The 14,883-nt window shown below is 36.0% G+C and overlaps 1 protein-coding gene across 3 annotated transcripts in view; it reads right to left on the bottom strand.

Moving 5' to 3' along the window:
• ERBB4 (erb-b2 receptor tyrosine kinase 4) overlaps positions 1-14,883 on the bottom strand; it is a 1,387,693-nt gene that overhangs the window by 48,748 nt on the left and 1,324,062 nt on the right. For all 3 annotated transcript variants that reach the window (XM_043992847.1, XM_043992848.1, XM_043992846.1), the window contains exons 23-25: positions 11,313-11,459; positions 9,063-9,160; positions 6,960-7,130 (exon numbers count right to left, since the gene is read on the bottom strand). In XM_043992847.1, coding sequence (XP_043848782.1) covers positions 6,960-7,130; positions 9,063-9,160; positions 11,313-11,459 — 416 coding nt within the window. The remainder of the gene's footprint in view (positions 1-6,959; positions 7,131-9,062; positions 9,161-11,312; positions 11,460-14,883) is intronic.

Below are 14,883 nucleotides of genomic sequence, written 5' to 3'. Positions count from 1 at the left end.
AACCCAAAAATATACAATTGGTATATAACCTATCATTCCAACTCAAGTTGTCATCTCCTTTCTCTGAATTCCTCTGTTGTTTACTGTCAATATCACTTATTGGGACAGTGCATTATATACAGATGTCAGTTTTAGAGTAGATGTGTGCTTTCATTGGGAAAGGAAACTCTTACCAATGTAGAATGAGAGATAGTCTTAACAACTTGGGCCACAGAGAGGTCAAGTCCCTTCCTCAAGGGCTGAAAAGCCAGTATGTGTCAGAGGCAAGTCTTTTCTTCTTCTTTAAGTAAGGTCTCAATGTCTAGGTAGAGTTTGGTGAGGAGGTAGAAATGGAAAGAACATAGGCAAATACCCAGAGTTGGAAACAAGAATGTTGTGCTCGAAAGAGCATATGGAACTAGTGTAGATCAGTTTATAGAGATCTGTACGTGAAGCCAGAAAGACCCAGGTTCATGTCTTGCCTCTGACACCTGATAGCTATGGACTGTAGGCAAATCATTTATTATCCCCTCAATGTTTTAAATAAGTCTTTAAGATTCTGGGTAGCAGAGAAGATGCTGAGTAGCATGGATAGAAAGAGCTTCACTTGGAGTTCCCCGTGTCATCGAAATGACAAGTCCAAACCCTCTCCCTGTTTCAGTCCTCGAGGGCTAGTACTTCATTCATGAGCAAATGAGTGAAAGAATGAAATTGTCGTTTTAAGAAAGATCAGTCCAGCAGAACATGATGTGGTATGGACTAGGGGAAACTACTAAAGATGGGAGTTCAGTTAGGAGACTTTTGCAGTAATACAAGTATGTTACCAGGCCTTGATTCAATGTGAATGAAGAGAGAGGTGTGGATGCCAAAAGAATTTTTTTTAAAAAAAGATATATGCCTTGTATACAAAGTGGTCACTACATTAATGAAATTTTGATGAAAATAAAATAAAAATAAAATAAAATGTTACCAAAGATAACTAATATGGTCTATGTATGAAGCTCACATTATTAGACAGTAGAATCATTTACCAAAATTCAGAAATTCAATGGGAAATCACACTGTTTCTAAAAAGAATATCTTTTAATCCCCTTAAATTTGCAGCATAAGGAACGTATCCCAAACACTAAACTTTAAAGTGTCAATAAAAAAGTTATTTATTCTTAGCCTAAGGTCTTATCTATTTAAGCTCTGATTACAATAAATTGCCCAAGTCAACCTTGACAAATTAGTATTTAGATGGTATACTCTGCAGGATATCTAAGTGCATAGGGATATTGTGAAGTAATTCAGTGCAAAATTTTTCTTCTGGGTTGGTAGTGAAAAATCCCAATCGGAATGCCAAGGATATCATGCAGCAAGATGTGACATATTTTGGATGAAATGTAAAACCAATATCCTGAGCACCATGGTCATTTATCATCAAGCTGCAGTCTTTGTAAGAATTGATATTGATTCTTAGTAAATTGCAACTAGAGTAACCTTGTTATGTCATCACAAAGTCCTCCTGCTGTTTCATTTAGCTATGGGATGCTTCCTCAATTTGTGTTTTTAAGTTTCCTATGTCTTCCATGTTCAATTCCCATACAAAGAAATGTCAGTGACAGGTAAAGGCAATTTGTAGTGGTGCTAGAGATTTATTTAATAACATCCAAAAAGGATGTTACCTTTAGAAGAAAATGTGCATACAAAAAGAATTGCTACTCCTTGGAGGCAGTAGAGCATCATAGAATTTTAGAGCTGCAATGATCTTAAAAGATCACCTAATCCCCTTTTTATATATGAGGGAGGGATACCTAGGCCGAGAGAGGTAATGGAACTTGCCAAAGATTGCAGCCAGTTAGTATCGGAGGTGCAACTAGAAACCAGACCTCATGACTCCTAGTCCAATGTCCTTTCTCATTTCACTTAGTCAATACGAGTCAATAAACATTTATTAAGTTCCTCCTACATCACAATCATTCCCAACCTGGCTCCTTCCTACCTTTCTAGTCTTCTGGCTCTCCATTCCATTCCCGTTCATGTACTCTACAATCCAGCTAGGTGGTACAGTGGATAGAGCATTGGGCTTGGAACCAGGAAAACATCTTCGTGAGTTCAAATCTGACCTTAGATACTAACCATGTAACCCTGGGCAAGTCCCTTAACCCTCTTTGGCTCAGTTCCTCATCTGTAAAATGAACTGGAAAAGGAAATGGCAAACCTCTCTAGTATCTTTGCCAAGAAAACGCCAAATGGAGTCATTACGAGTTAGAAACAACTAAACAACAACATAATCCAGTGACACTGGCCTACTTGCTGTTCCTCAAATGGGATCTGCTATCTCTCAACCCAATCAATGCCCTTTTACTGGCTATCCCTCATGTTTGGAATTCTCTCTACCTTCACTTTCCGGATCTCCTTGTTTCCTTCAAGACTCAACTCAAGGACAGCTAGGTGGTCAAAGAACTGGATAAAGCACTGACCCTGGATTCTGGAGGATCTGAGTTCAAATCTGGCCTCAAACACTTGACACTTACTAGCTGTGTGACCCTGGACAAGTCACTTAACCCTCACTGGCCTGCCAAAAAAAAAAAGACAATTCAAATCTCACTTTCTGCAGAAGGCCAAATTCCTATCCCCAACTAGTGTCTTCTTTCTGAGATTAACTTTTGCTTACACTGTACATATCTCATGTATACATACTTGTTTACATGTTGCCTCTGTCATTAGAATATGAGCCCCTTGAAGGCAGGGACTATTTTTGCCTTTTGTTTTTCATATCCATAGCTCTTATTACAGTGTCTGACACAGAATAAACACCTAATAGATGCTTCTTGACTAGTCAATTCACTGCTAATTCTCCTTTCCATAGTGGGATCATTAAGGGAAATAGATATGGATATGTTGGGTGGTGGGAAAGTCAAAAAAATCTCCTACGCTCCTTCCTAGCCCATCTGTGTATACAAAAATGGATAGGTTTGAGAATATGTGTATATGCATATACCTAAACACATATATATATAAAATATATATGTGGGGACAGCCAGGTAGTGCAGTGGATAAAGCACAGGCCCTGAATTCAGGAGGACCTAAGTTCAAATCTGGTCTCAGACACTTGACACTTACTAGCTGTGTGACCCTGGACAAGTCACTTAACCCTCATTGTCCCACCAAAAAAAAAAAATATATATATATATATATATGTGTGTGTGTGTGTATACATGAACATAGGTATATTAAAAAAGGAAACTCTTTCTTCCCTTAATGCATGGTTATCCATTATCTATATCTCTCTGTTCCCCATTAACCCAGATAATTGAGAGTTAGCTGATAGGTGTTGAATGCAGTGGAGCATATGCTCTTTCAAACTATTCATCTTCACAAATGATGCAAAGATCATGCAACAATTGAAATTGTGTTTTGCTCTATAAAACAATATTGAAGTTTTTACATTAAATTAAAATTTTAATATCATTGGAGCTAAGATGCCTTAAGCCATATCAATTTATTTGATATTCTCCCTCATTATGACTACATTTACTATTAATATTCATTATTTCAAAAAATATAAAGTCGGGTCATTCAAAGGGAAAAGGCCAAGACTGATTTATAAATGAAGATGAATACTCTTTACACTCACATGTACATACCTAGATGTGTGTACATATATACATATATACACATGCTGTCAACCTAAGTGTGAAGATGTCACTTAAATACTTTTTTTTCTTAAAAGGAACTAGTATATACTTAAATGAGCTGCAGAGAAGAGTACCAATAATTATTTTAGAAACCCCATTTTGAGAACAACATATAAAGCGATATAACTGCTAAATAGGATACTTTATAAAATTCATTCTAAACAAATGATATACCTTTAAGAACCATGGATTAGGTTTTGAAAAACTGACCTAGACATCATTTTCTTTTTTGAAAAATCAGTACAATCATCAGTATTTGAGAGAACTGTCAACACTATTTTTTTTTGCAGGGCAATGAGGGTTAAGTGACTTGCTCAGGGTCACTAAGTGTCAAGTGTCTGTGGCTGGATTTGAACTCAGGTTCTCCTGAATCCAGGGCTGCTACTTTATTCTCTGCACCACTTAGCTGCCCCCCTAAACACTAATTTTGTAGCCTCATTGCTTTGAGTCTTTTATTTGTATTACCATTAGCACTACAGAGAATACTGGAATAGAAATGGAAGATAATATAACTTATAAAAATCATCTGCATTACAGCATAACCTGTAGTCAGTAGAAGTAACCTCCTTACAAAGTAATAATTGTATAAGTGATAATGATTAATACATTTGACAACAGTATGCAATGATACATGGTAGGATGAAGGTGAAGGGAAACAGAAGAAAAAATGGAAATAAAATTTGGAGTTGACAATATAAGAAATCTCCATCAAAAGCGATATCGGTAATTTTCCCTCACTACCTAATCTAGACTATATATAGTAAGTGCCTAAAAGAGGGAGTGGGATTATTTAGTGACTGTAAGGGAATATAATTTAGCTTTGTAGGAGGGAAAATATTCCAGCACTGAGAAACATTGCAGAAAGAATGTTTACTAAAGGGATTTAGTAGGACTCGAAACACAAGAGTAATACAACTCCAAGTGGTGGGAGAACATGAAATAAAATATAGCTTTCAATAGGGGAATTAAGTTTTCTTTTATATTCATATAAATTGGTAGACATTTAAGCAAAATCACTGAAAGGAGTAAAGCTAGATCTAAAAGTACCATCAGTTGAAAAATTAGAATGAGAAATGATAAGTATAGCCCAAATAAGTCTTCCTATGTGATTCCCACTTTAACTCATTGTTTCCACTTAATTAAGCTAAAATTTAATTAAAATTACCATATATTGAAGGGCAAGTTAAACTGAATGAAGAATGAGGATTTAAAAGTCATTCTTAACAATAACAACTAAAAAAAAAAGTAGACTCAGTGTTCCAGGCCTAGAAAACTATTTTCTCAAAATGACATTATTTCAATAAAAATATTTAATTTACCACTTATATTCCAAATGTCATGGGCATGATTGCCATCAGCTGCCAGGAAATATCTATTTCCTGAACACACAGGGAAGAAACTTGGCTATTACCCCTTTGACTCCTCCTCCCCCCTGAATTCATACCCTTTTATTGTTACCCCCTTTGGTGTTTCCAATTAACCCCCCTGGATTTCTCTTAAATGTGAAAAGAAAAGGGGGGCCTATGGCTTTCAGTATTGACTGATTCTTCCAGTTCTTTGGCAAAGCTGATTTGAATCCTAGCAAGAGGCCTTCAAAGCTATGGCTAAATGCGATGTTGTCAAGTCCTAAAGAGATTAGGCAAGTCAAAGAAATCCAGTCAGGAAGCCTAAAAATAAACAAAATATACTTGGTTTCTTTCATCCATTTCATTCTTCCTAGAATGGAGGAAAGGATACTAGAGCTTTTAACCACTAGTAATTGCCAGTGGTATCTTTGAGCTTAGTGATAAGGAGGTAGGAGGGCAAAGGGAAGGGGGTTGGGGAAGAGACGAGGGAAAAAAAATATAGATTGGGATGATTGGAAACTTGCAAGATAGCTCTCTGAACATCAATGGCAAAGAAACTGGTGCCTTCTCTCTGAGAGATTCCACCCAAGCATTTCCTGCCATTCCGAAAGAAGACAGAGTACTTTATCTGAGAGAATGAGAAGGAAGTCAAAAACCTCGTCTGCTTTCTGAACAAGGGGAGTTGTTTGTCATAGGGACAGAATTGTTACACCCAATAAAATGTGGTATGCCCTTTGTGACACAATTTCATATCATCCAGTATATTCTTTCTTTCAGGGAATAAGGGAAAAGTCACCTGAAAACAGGAATCATTATATTTATGGTCAGTCTATGTTGGCTACTCGCAATGGGCATTAAAGTAGTTAATGGAGAGAAGCAATTATGATTCTTAAAAAAAACATCCCCTTGAAGCTTTATTCCTTATTTGAAAGCACACTGTGAGAAAGATTCAGTAGCTCTGAAAAAGTGTAATTATTTAAGTTCACAAAACTGCTTATTCTACAATATTCCTGAGCTACACCTTTGTTTGAAAGATCCATGCCTCTTATATCTCCAGGATTTCAGAATAAATTGACAATCTCTGTCTCCCTAACCCTTCTGTGTCTTAGCTCATTTCTGTCTCTCTGTGTGTGTCTGCCCATTTCTCTGCCTTTATCTCTGCTTGTTTCTATGTCTCTGTCTCTGTCTGTCTCTCTCCCTTCTTCCTTTTTTGAGACCATGTCTCCCTCCCTAGCTTGGGAGGCTAGAAGTACAATGGCTACTCCCTCACAAATTCAATCCCATTAGTGACTAAAATTGGATCTTTTGATCTGCGTCTTTTCTCTCTGGGGCTGATATGCCCTTCTTTATGCAACTTGATTAAGGGCTATACCCACTCGTAGAGATTCACCATATGGATAAAGGACCTAGCGGCAATAACTGATTTGATCAATACAGCTCAGAAATCCTCAGCTCAAGAAGTCTGACAGCCTCAGTGTCTCCAACACCAGAAAATGCAGGTCTGTGACATCATGCCTGGATCGTAATCTCTCTTTTCTAAAAAGCCTTTTTCTTGGGAGATTTTTTTTCACATATGTTTAGCCACACACGATTCTAAGAGTTTGAAAAAGATTTGGACCAACACCTTGACTTTGGGGAGTCATTCTAACTCATTTCCTCAGTTAAGTTTTTTCTTTCATATAAATTTGCACCTCCTATATGATCTTTTGACATCTCGAAGAAATGTCAAAGTCCAAACAAGAACATATCCCGCAGAATTACGAGGCCTGGCTACATCATACATTCTTACCTTTTATCTTCTTTTCTTTTGATCTATAGTTCCTGCTGACCTCTTTTAATAACTTCTTGGATTACACGATGAAAACTCACAGCTATATTCAATGATGCTATATCACTTTCCAAAAGTGACTCTGCATTTAGACATTTTTGTTGTTTGGTCACCGTTTCTTACCCTATTCGAGTCAATTCTTGCTCTGGAAGTATAGATAGGTGGCGGGATGTTGAAGGCTTGAGGTACTAAGTACTCCTCAGCATCCATCATGTCTTCCAGGTCCTCCTCATCCAGAAGATTTTGGAAGAACTTGCTATCATTTGGACTGGGAAGTTTCATACGATCATCTCCCTAAATGCGTCATCCATGAGGCAAAACAACAAAACAAAACGAAAAGGGTAAAATGTCATTTTAATTGTTTCCTTTCATTTTGAACATCTGGTTTTTTGCTCTTATCTATACAGTAAAATAATAGCTCATTATAAAATTTCTTCATTGACTCAATAAACAATAGTTTATGCCTCAAGTATCTGTTGTGTTCAAGACATACTGAAAGGATCTTGGTAGGCGGGGGAGGAGAGGGCAAAGCAGGTTAAAAAAATTTTAATTAAACACCATGACTACCCTTAAATAGAGGAGTTAAGACAAGTAAAAAAAAAAAATTAAAGAATTCTTCTACAGATAGAATGTGGTCCATAACAGGATTCTGAAAAAATAGTTATAAACTTTTTTTGGGTGGTGCAGTAAGAGTTTTTTGACTTGTCCAAGGTCACATAGCTAGTAAGTGTTAAGTATCTGAGGCTGGATTTGAACTCAGGTCCTCCTGAATCTAGGGCTGGTGCTTTATCTATTACACCACCTAGCTGCCCCTGAACATTTGTGGGTTTTTTTTTTGTTTTTTTTAAATCACTTCTGGTTGGAAGACCAAGGGAGGTTTCCAGAAAGAATTGGTTTGGACTCTAAGCCTGGAAGAATTGATAGGAAAATGCTTCAAAGACCTAGGAGATCAATTTACAAAATGTTTCCAACATGATAACATATGGTATAAGTCAAACAATAATTTTCTGACACTACTGGCATTAAGGAATATTCTCTTCAAAATAACAGTTTCTGATTAGGCATCAAAGAGTTTTCTGAAACTTTTTGTTTCTTATTATACCTTGGAAAGAATAAGCTGAATATTTCTAAGACTATCCTCTTCTTTCCCTTCCTCATTTTGTCTCTCTTCTGCATCTTAATGACCAAATCTGGTCTTATTTGAGACCTGTTGTTACTGAGGTATGTTGCCTTACTGAAAAATAGCCATAATTACATATTAAATTAACTAACCTAATATTTGAGTGTGAAAGTGCCATCAGTATTATATATAAAAATGTCCATAATATTTATGAAAAGAGGAAAAATAAAAGAAGTCCCACCCCTTAAAAAGATGAATATGATTCATCTGATTTAGGATTCCCTAATCAGCATTTGTGAGTTTAATAAAGCCATATATATATATATATATATATATATATATATATATATATATATATATATATATATATATATATATGGCTCTTTTCTTTTTTCTTTTCTTTTCTTTTTTTTGTGGGGCAACGAGAGTTAAGTGACTGGCCCAGGGTCACACAGCTAGTAAGTGCCAAGTGTCTGAGACCAGATTTGAACTCAGGTCCTCCTGAATACAGAGCTGGTGCTTTATCCACTTTGCCACCTAGCCCAAGGCTCTTTTCCACCTGTTGTCATTATTTCTATTTCATATCACTTCATCTAAATTATTTCCTTGATACTCAAGAAAGGGAAAAAACAAAAAAGGGGGTATCTCAGAAAATATTTTTTCCTAAAAATCATAATTCAAAATACTGAATATTTTGAGTTATTGCCTTCAAGGAAAAGAAAAAAAATAACTTTCTCTTTCCTGTGCTTCTGAAATTAAAAAAAAAATAGTACAAAGATTAAAGATAAGAAAACTGCTTGGAATGCTGGGCTGAGGTAAGAATAATTTATGAATATAGTAAATCATAATCATCGGGTTGTTCCATCCCTTAAGCAGTTAAAAATTAAGGTAACATTCTTATAAGTGATGCTAATCATTCTGTACAGGAATCATTTTCCATAAGCATCCATTTCTCTTAATAAAAATGGATGAAATCCTGGCTAACAGAGGAAGTTTATATGATTTAGGTTTTCTTCATATTTTGTATTAAAGTGTTGTTGAGATAACTGCATAAAGAAAAGTATTCTGGCATTCAACCCAAAAGATCTTCTCTTAAAACTGCTCACCTGAATGACTAGGTATCGTTGAGGGTCACGAGCCATTCTGGAAAATTCAGCAGCCAGTTCTTTGAATTTAGGTCTGCTGTCAGCATCAATCATCCAACCTAGAAGAGAGATGGGAAAGCAGTCAATGGATAAATGATTTCCTAATAAAAGGAAATTTCAGCATCCCAGGGACTCTGACAGCTAAAGGGTAAACACTTTTCATGTTTCCAGTAAATATACCTAAGAACTACCTTCTCACACACACACACACACACACACACACACACACCAACTGGGGTAAAATAACCGATTGGAAATCATTATTTGACCTGTGCTAAGTATAATATACTCTGAAATTACACAGGATAAAACATCCTGATTTCTAGCATTTTAAAAAATTTTCTTTGTCCCGTTACTAAAAAATTTGTCTGAATTTTTTTGGAATATATAACCCTAACTAAAGCTAGGAATCCATGGAATGACACGGCATCTCAATTTCTGGATTTTTTTATGCCTCAATTTTTAGGATTCCTGTTCAAGTGGGATGCAGATACAAAAGAAGTTGGGAACTGAGTCCTTGTTTGGAGTTCAGGAAGTGAAGGGGGAGGGGCAGAATTTTGCTAGCATTAAAGCAGGTGGAAAGAGTAAAAAGTGCAAGAAACATATTGCCTCTATTTCTTTTTGGCCCCCAGCAGAAAAAGCAAATGCAAAGTGATCAGTACTTTATGTTCTGCAAGGGCCATTAGCTTATCTTAGTACTAGCCTTTTCTAGCACAAAGATCAAATCAGCCATTTTCAAGGTATATATTATTATTTAGCTGGAAGTCTAGATAAAGTGGGTTTTATCTCCCCAGGCTCTATTTGGCTGATGAGATGACCAGGGTAAAAGCATAGTTTCCTTCCTCCCATCCCATCCCCTAAATGTGCTTCTTTTTGTTACTTGGAATCTGTAACTGCAAGGCTAGGAGTATGCATTAGGCAAAAATGTAACCTACTCCAGCATTATTTTGCCACCATGTCCCAGTGCATTCTTTCCACAACATTAGTTAAGGAAACAATGTACAATCCCTTCCTTCCTTCTTTCTTCTTTTCTTCTTCCCTTTTTCCAGCCTTTCTTAGTCTTTGATCCAACAATATAATATTTAAGTCAGTAATGCTTACTTCTTCATTTCTCAGTGACTCACTTTTTCTCAATTCTGCCTTTATGGCTTCAAGCATATGCATATGCAAAATTGACCATTGTCATTTCAAAGCTTATGTATTACTGAGATTTTCCAGGACTTCTACTTACTATTTGAACTACAGGCAGTTAACTTCAAAACAGGGGATCAGTTTCTCCCTGGTTGAATATTGAGTAAATAGAAATATGCTTTGTAGTAAAGGGCATGTTGACCTGCACTGGAAAACAAATTCTTTAGTTCTTCCTCCCTGTCAGACTGTATCACACATGTCATGAATATAAATCTAGGCATAACTGGGCCCAAAGTCTCTTATTAATAAGATGCTTATTCACCTTCACCAGTTTGTTTCTTTGCTAGCTCCATATAAATCAAAAAGGGGAAAGACCCAGATCATACAGAAGAGATGGCTGTATGTTAATCTTACTTAAATTAAGTCAAAAACACCTGAGACTTGCCTAATTCTATTTAAATTAGAAGTCTGGGCTTTGAAAACACATTTACAATGTGTACTTAGAAGGGAGATGACAAGGAAAGGGAGAAATAGAGCAGATCTATGGAAAGTCCAGTTGTAAACAAATTATCAATTTGAACAAAAGTAAACATTCATAACCTTTTTTGTTCTCACAAGGGTCAACCACCCAAATCCTCTTCATTACTAAAGCTGTGAAGCCTATTTTCATTTAATTCCATTTTCATTTAATACCATGTTCAATGTTTCTCCTCTCAAATATGTAAGGCATTTATTTAGAGACAGACTTTTTCTTATAAAAATTATCCATGTAATCAGATTTAATTATATTTCCTTATGACATTCAACTTGATTGTCATAGAGATGAGAAGAATAATGAAAACAGTTAAAACCATATCATTTTGCCTCTGTGGCATGGAAATATGGTACCATTACTAATTAATAATAAGGAAAAAGAGCTAAATCAGACTTTTATGGATAAATCCATATTAATCAAATACAAAACTCAAATATTTTGTTTACATAGTATAGAGTATTCTAAAAAAAAGTATTGCAAGAATTTTTAATGCATTTCTTGACTAAAAAGGACTTAACCCACGTAAGATAATTTAGCAACCTTACATTTGACCATGACCATATAAACATCGATGGTGCAGATAGGAGGCTGGGGTAAGCGTTCCCCTTTCTCTAATAAATCTGGTATTTCTCTTGTTGGAATTCCATCATAGGGCTTTCCACCAAAAGTCATTAGTTCCCAAATGGTGACCCCTAAAATAAAAGAGATCAAATTCTTACTTAAACAAACATACATCACTTTGATTTGAATAACAATACAGCATGTCAATATAAGAACATTTTCCTCAGTGTGAAAGCAGAATTTGCCAACAGTCTCCTCTTAAAAGGTCAAAATGCTAATATAAATAAGTACCTGTTGATTCTCACAAGGTCTTCGTGAATCAGCTTAGGTGAATTTTATTATTTTCAGTTTTGAGATAGAGGATTTTATATATATTTTTTTTCTGTAAACTGGTTTATTTAAGTTTGGTAAATCAGTGACTAGTGAATATGGAGAGAAGCTTTGGGAAGTGTGCTAGGGACTGGAGAAAATAAAAGTTATGGGAATTGGGGAGGAAGAATGGTTAAAAAAAAAGTCTAACCAAAGATCTCACAACCAGACCTCCAATGAGAGACCATAAGCATAAGGGTGGTAAAATGTCTTGTGATGATAAAGTTGAAAATATGGATCATAGGACCCTAGACTTTAAGGTGAAAGGAATATGAGGTCATCTACACCCTAGCTTTTTAAACTGGGTTGTAACCCCATGTGGGGTCGTGTTACCAAATGTGGGGGTTATGAAAAATTTGACAACAGTAAAAAGTTATGTATACCTATTTTATATGCCTATACACCCAGGGTCATGTAAAAATTTCTTGGGCCAAAAGGGGTCACAAGTGGACAAAGTTTAAGAAGCCCTGATCTACACAACCAACTAACCAATCACTCTGTGCTAGATACTGTGCTAGTTGCTGAGGATAGATGCAAAGACAAAAGCAAAAGGTAATGCCCTCAAGAAAGTGAAATTCTACTTGGGAAGGTAACATGTATAAAGAATGATAGACAGAAAGATAGATAGACAGACAGATAGACAGACAGACGGATAGACACACAGACAGATGGATAGGTAGATAGACAGACACACAGACAGATGGATAGATAGATAGATAGATAGATAGATAGATAGATAGATAGATAGATAGATAGATAGATAGATAGATAGATGATAGATAGATATAGACAGAAATCGATGTAGATATAGATCTATATGAAAGCTAATTAACAAATATGTATTAAGCACTAGACACTAGACACTTGGCTAAACACTATCATACAGAGAAAGCTAAATATAGTGCCTGCCCTCTTAAAGCTTAAATTCTAAAGGGGGAGGAACATGAAAACAACTAGATACACTCAAAAAGTGAAAATTGAAGGTAATCTTTGAAAAGTAGGTCCCAGCAGCTAGAGGGATTAGGAAAGGCATTTTGTAGAGAGTGTGAATTAGATCGGAAAAGCTAAAAGGTATTGGTGAGGAGAGAGAACATTACAAGCATGGGGATAGCAAGTGCAAAGCCATTAGACATTTGTGGGGGATAACAAGTAAACCACTATGCCTTCATTGCACATTATATGGAAGCAGTCAAGTATGAGAAGGATCGAAAGGTAAGAAGGGGCTGGTCCCTGGAAGCAAAAAAAATTAGGTCCCTTCTATACATTCATAGATGATTTCCACAGTGGCTCTGATTGAAAAAATAATCATCTTGTGGCTAACCTAACAATGGGTTAAACTTGCCAGATACATCTTCAACAATAAATACCACTAAAGGATAAGAAGGGAAATGATAGGCTACAGCCACCTTTTTAAATATTAAATGAACACCTGACCTTTTACATGTAGTCATATCAAATGAAAAGTTAGGCAAGTATTTTGGTTCCTTTATGCAGAATGGAAATTTCAGTGACAAAATATCTAAGTGGAAGTGGGGTCTCCCCTGTTTATTCCTTCCTTCCTTCCTTCACTCAATGAGTGGTTTCTTTATTAATTCATTCACCAAATATTTAAATGTCTTCAATGGTAGAGGTACTGGTAAGCATAAAGACAGCATGACAAGAAGATGACAATCTAAATGGGGTTTGCGCTCTTTATTGTGAGCTTTATCCTACCACATGACCTCCCTCCTCCCAAAAGAAAATCTTTTTTTTTTCTTTTCTTTTTCTTTTTTTTGGTGAGGCAATTGGGTTTAAGTGACTCGCCCAGGGTCACACAGTTAGTAAATTGTCAAGTGTCTGAGGCCGGATTTGAACTCAAGTCCTCCTGACTCCAGGGCTGGTGCTCTATCCACTGCACCACCTAGCTGCCCCTAAGAAAATCTTTTAGTTTCCGTAAGAGAGGAAATTCTAAAACAAGACTATTCGTCTGTTTTCTGACTTGATGTTTGGTTATTTATGAAAGGGCTGAAGATGTATTTAGAATATTTCATCTCACCTTCTAATATACATATTTATACTTCAGTAAATAGAAGATTTATGACTTTACCAGTCAGATTACTGGTTCCACTCAAAGACAATGAAACTACCACCCTGACTTAATAAATGACATACCAGTTGCTTGGCTAAGCGTTTTGTGTCCCAGTTATCAATGCATTGGTGATAAGCTTTTCCAAACTTAGTTGGTTTGATCCTTTTTCAATAGTCATACAATCTGTCATTTTTGCCATATGTGAAGTCTGTGGGATTGACTTAATGGGATTTGCCCAAGTTTGCACACTCCTGAGGCATGTATGTGTGTGTGCATGTACATAGATAGATAAATAGATACATATAGATACTAGTATATGACAAAGAGTGCCTTGTAGAACTCAAGAGTAATTTTCCCAGTATGAAGAGGCATTAAAGAAGGACATCAGTGGAAGAATGGCATATATTATAGAGTTAAATTGGAATAGACATATTAAACACTAAATGTTGCTGAGGCCAAGGATGGAAATCATAAACTAAGAGTAGGGGTTAAAAATCAGAGGACTGGAAGGACATTAAAAGATTTGTTGGTAAGAGGGAAAACACAGGCTAGGTAAATGACAGCTCGTGTTTATATAGTACATTAAAATTTACAAAGTTTTCATATATATCTCATTTGATCATCAAAATATCTCTTTGAGTAAGATAATGTAGGTATTATTGTCATTTCCATTTTCCCTGAAGAGGAAATTGAGTCTTAGAGAGATGAAATGACTTTCATATAATTATTAAGAGGCAGAGCCAAGATTTGAATCATGTAGCCTAGATTTAGGGAAAGCAGATTTCTAAAGGTTCACATGAAAGCTAGGTAGGATTCCATGGAGGAGAATGCTTTGGGGGTAAGTTAGCTGAGGAGGATTATGAAAAATATTCAAAAATGTCATCTGAAAATACAAAGAGAAAAAGTTCCAATGAGATATACAAATGGGATTTATCTAAAGACACCAACATGGATGCCTTGTGAACTCAACAACAGCAGCAACAACACACACACATACACATGCACACACACACACACAGAAGATAGCAAGTGATAAAAGATGAACATAAAAAGATGGTGTGTTCTTTTAAAAGTGTGTAAGCAGTGATAAGGCTCAGAGTGAGCTATATATGGTTATG

This window comes from Dromiciops gliroides, chromosome 3 (assembly GCF_019393635.1).
Source record: "Dromiciops gliroides isolate mDroGli1 chromosome 3, mDroGli1.pri, whole genome shotgun sequence".
Classification (NCBI taxonomy): domain Eukaryota; kingdom Metazoa; phylum Chordata; class Mammalia; order Microbiotheria; family Microbiotheriidae; genus Dromiciops; species Dromiciops gliroides.
This window is presented reverse-complemented; position numbering and strand designations above follow the sequence as displayed.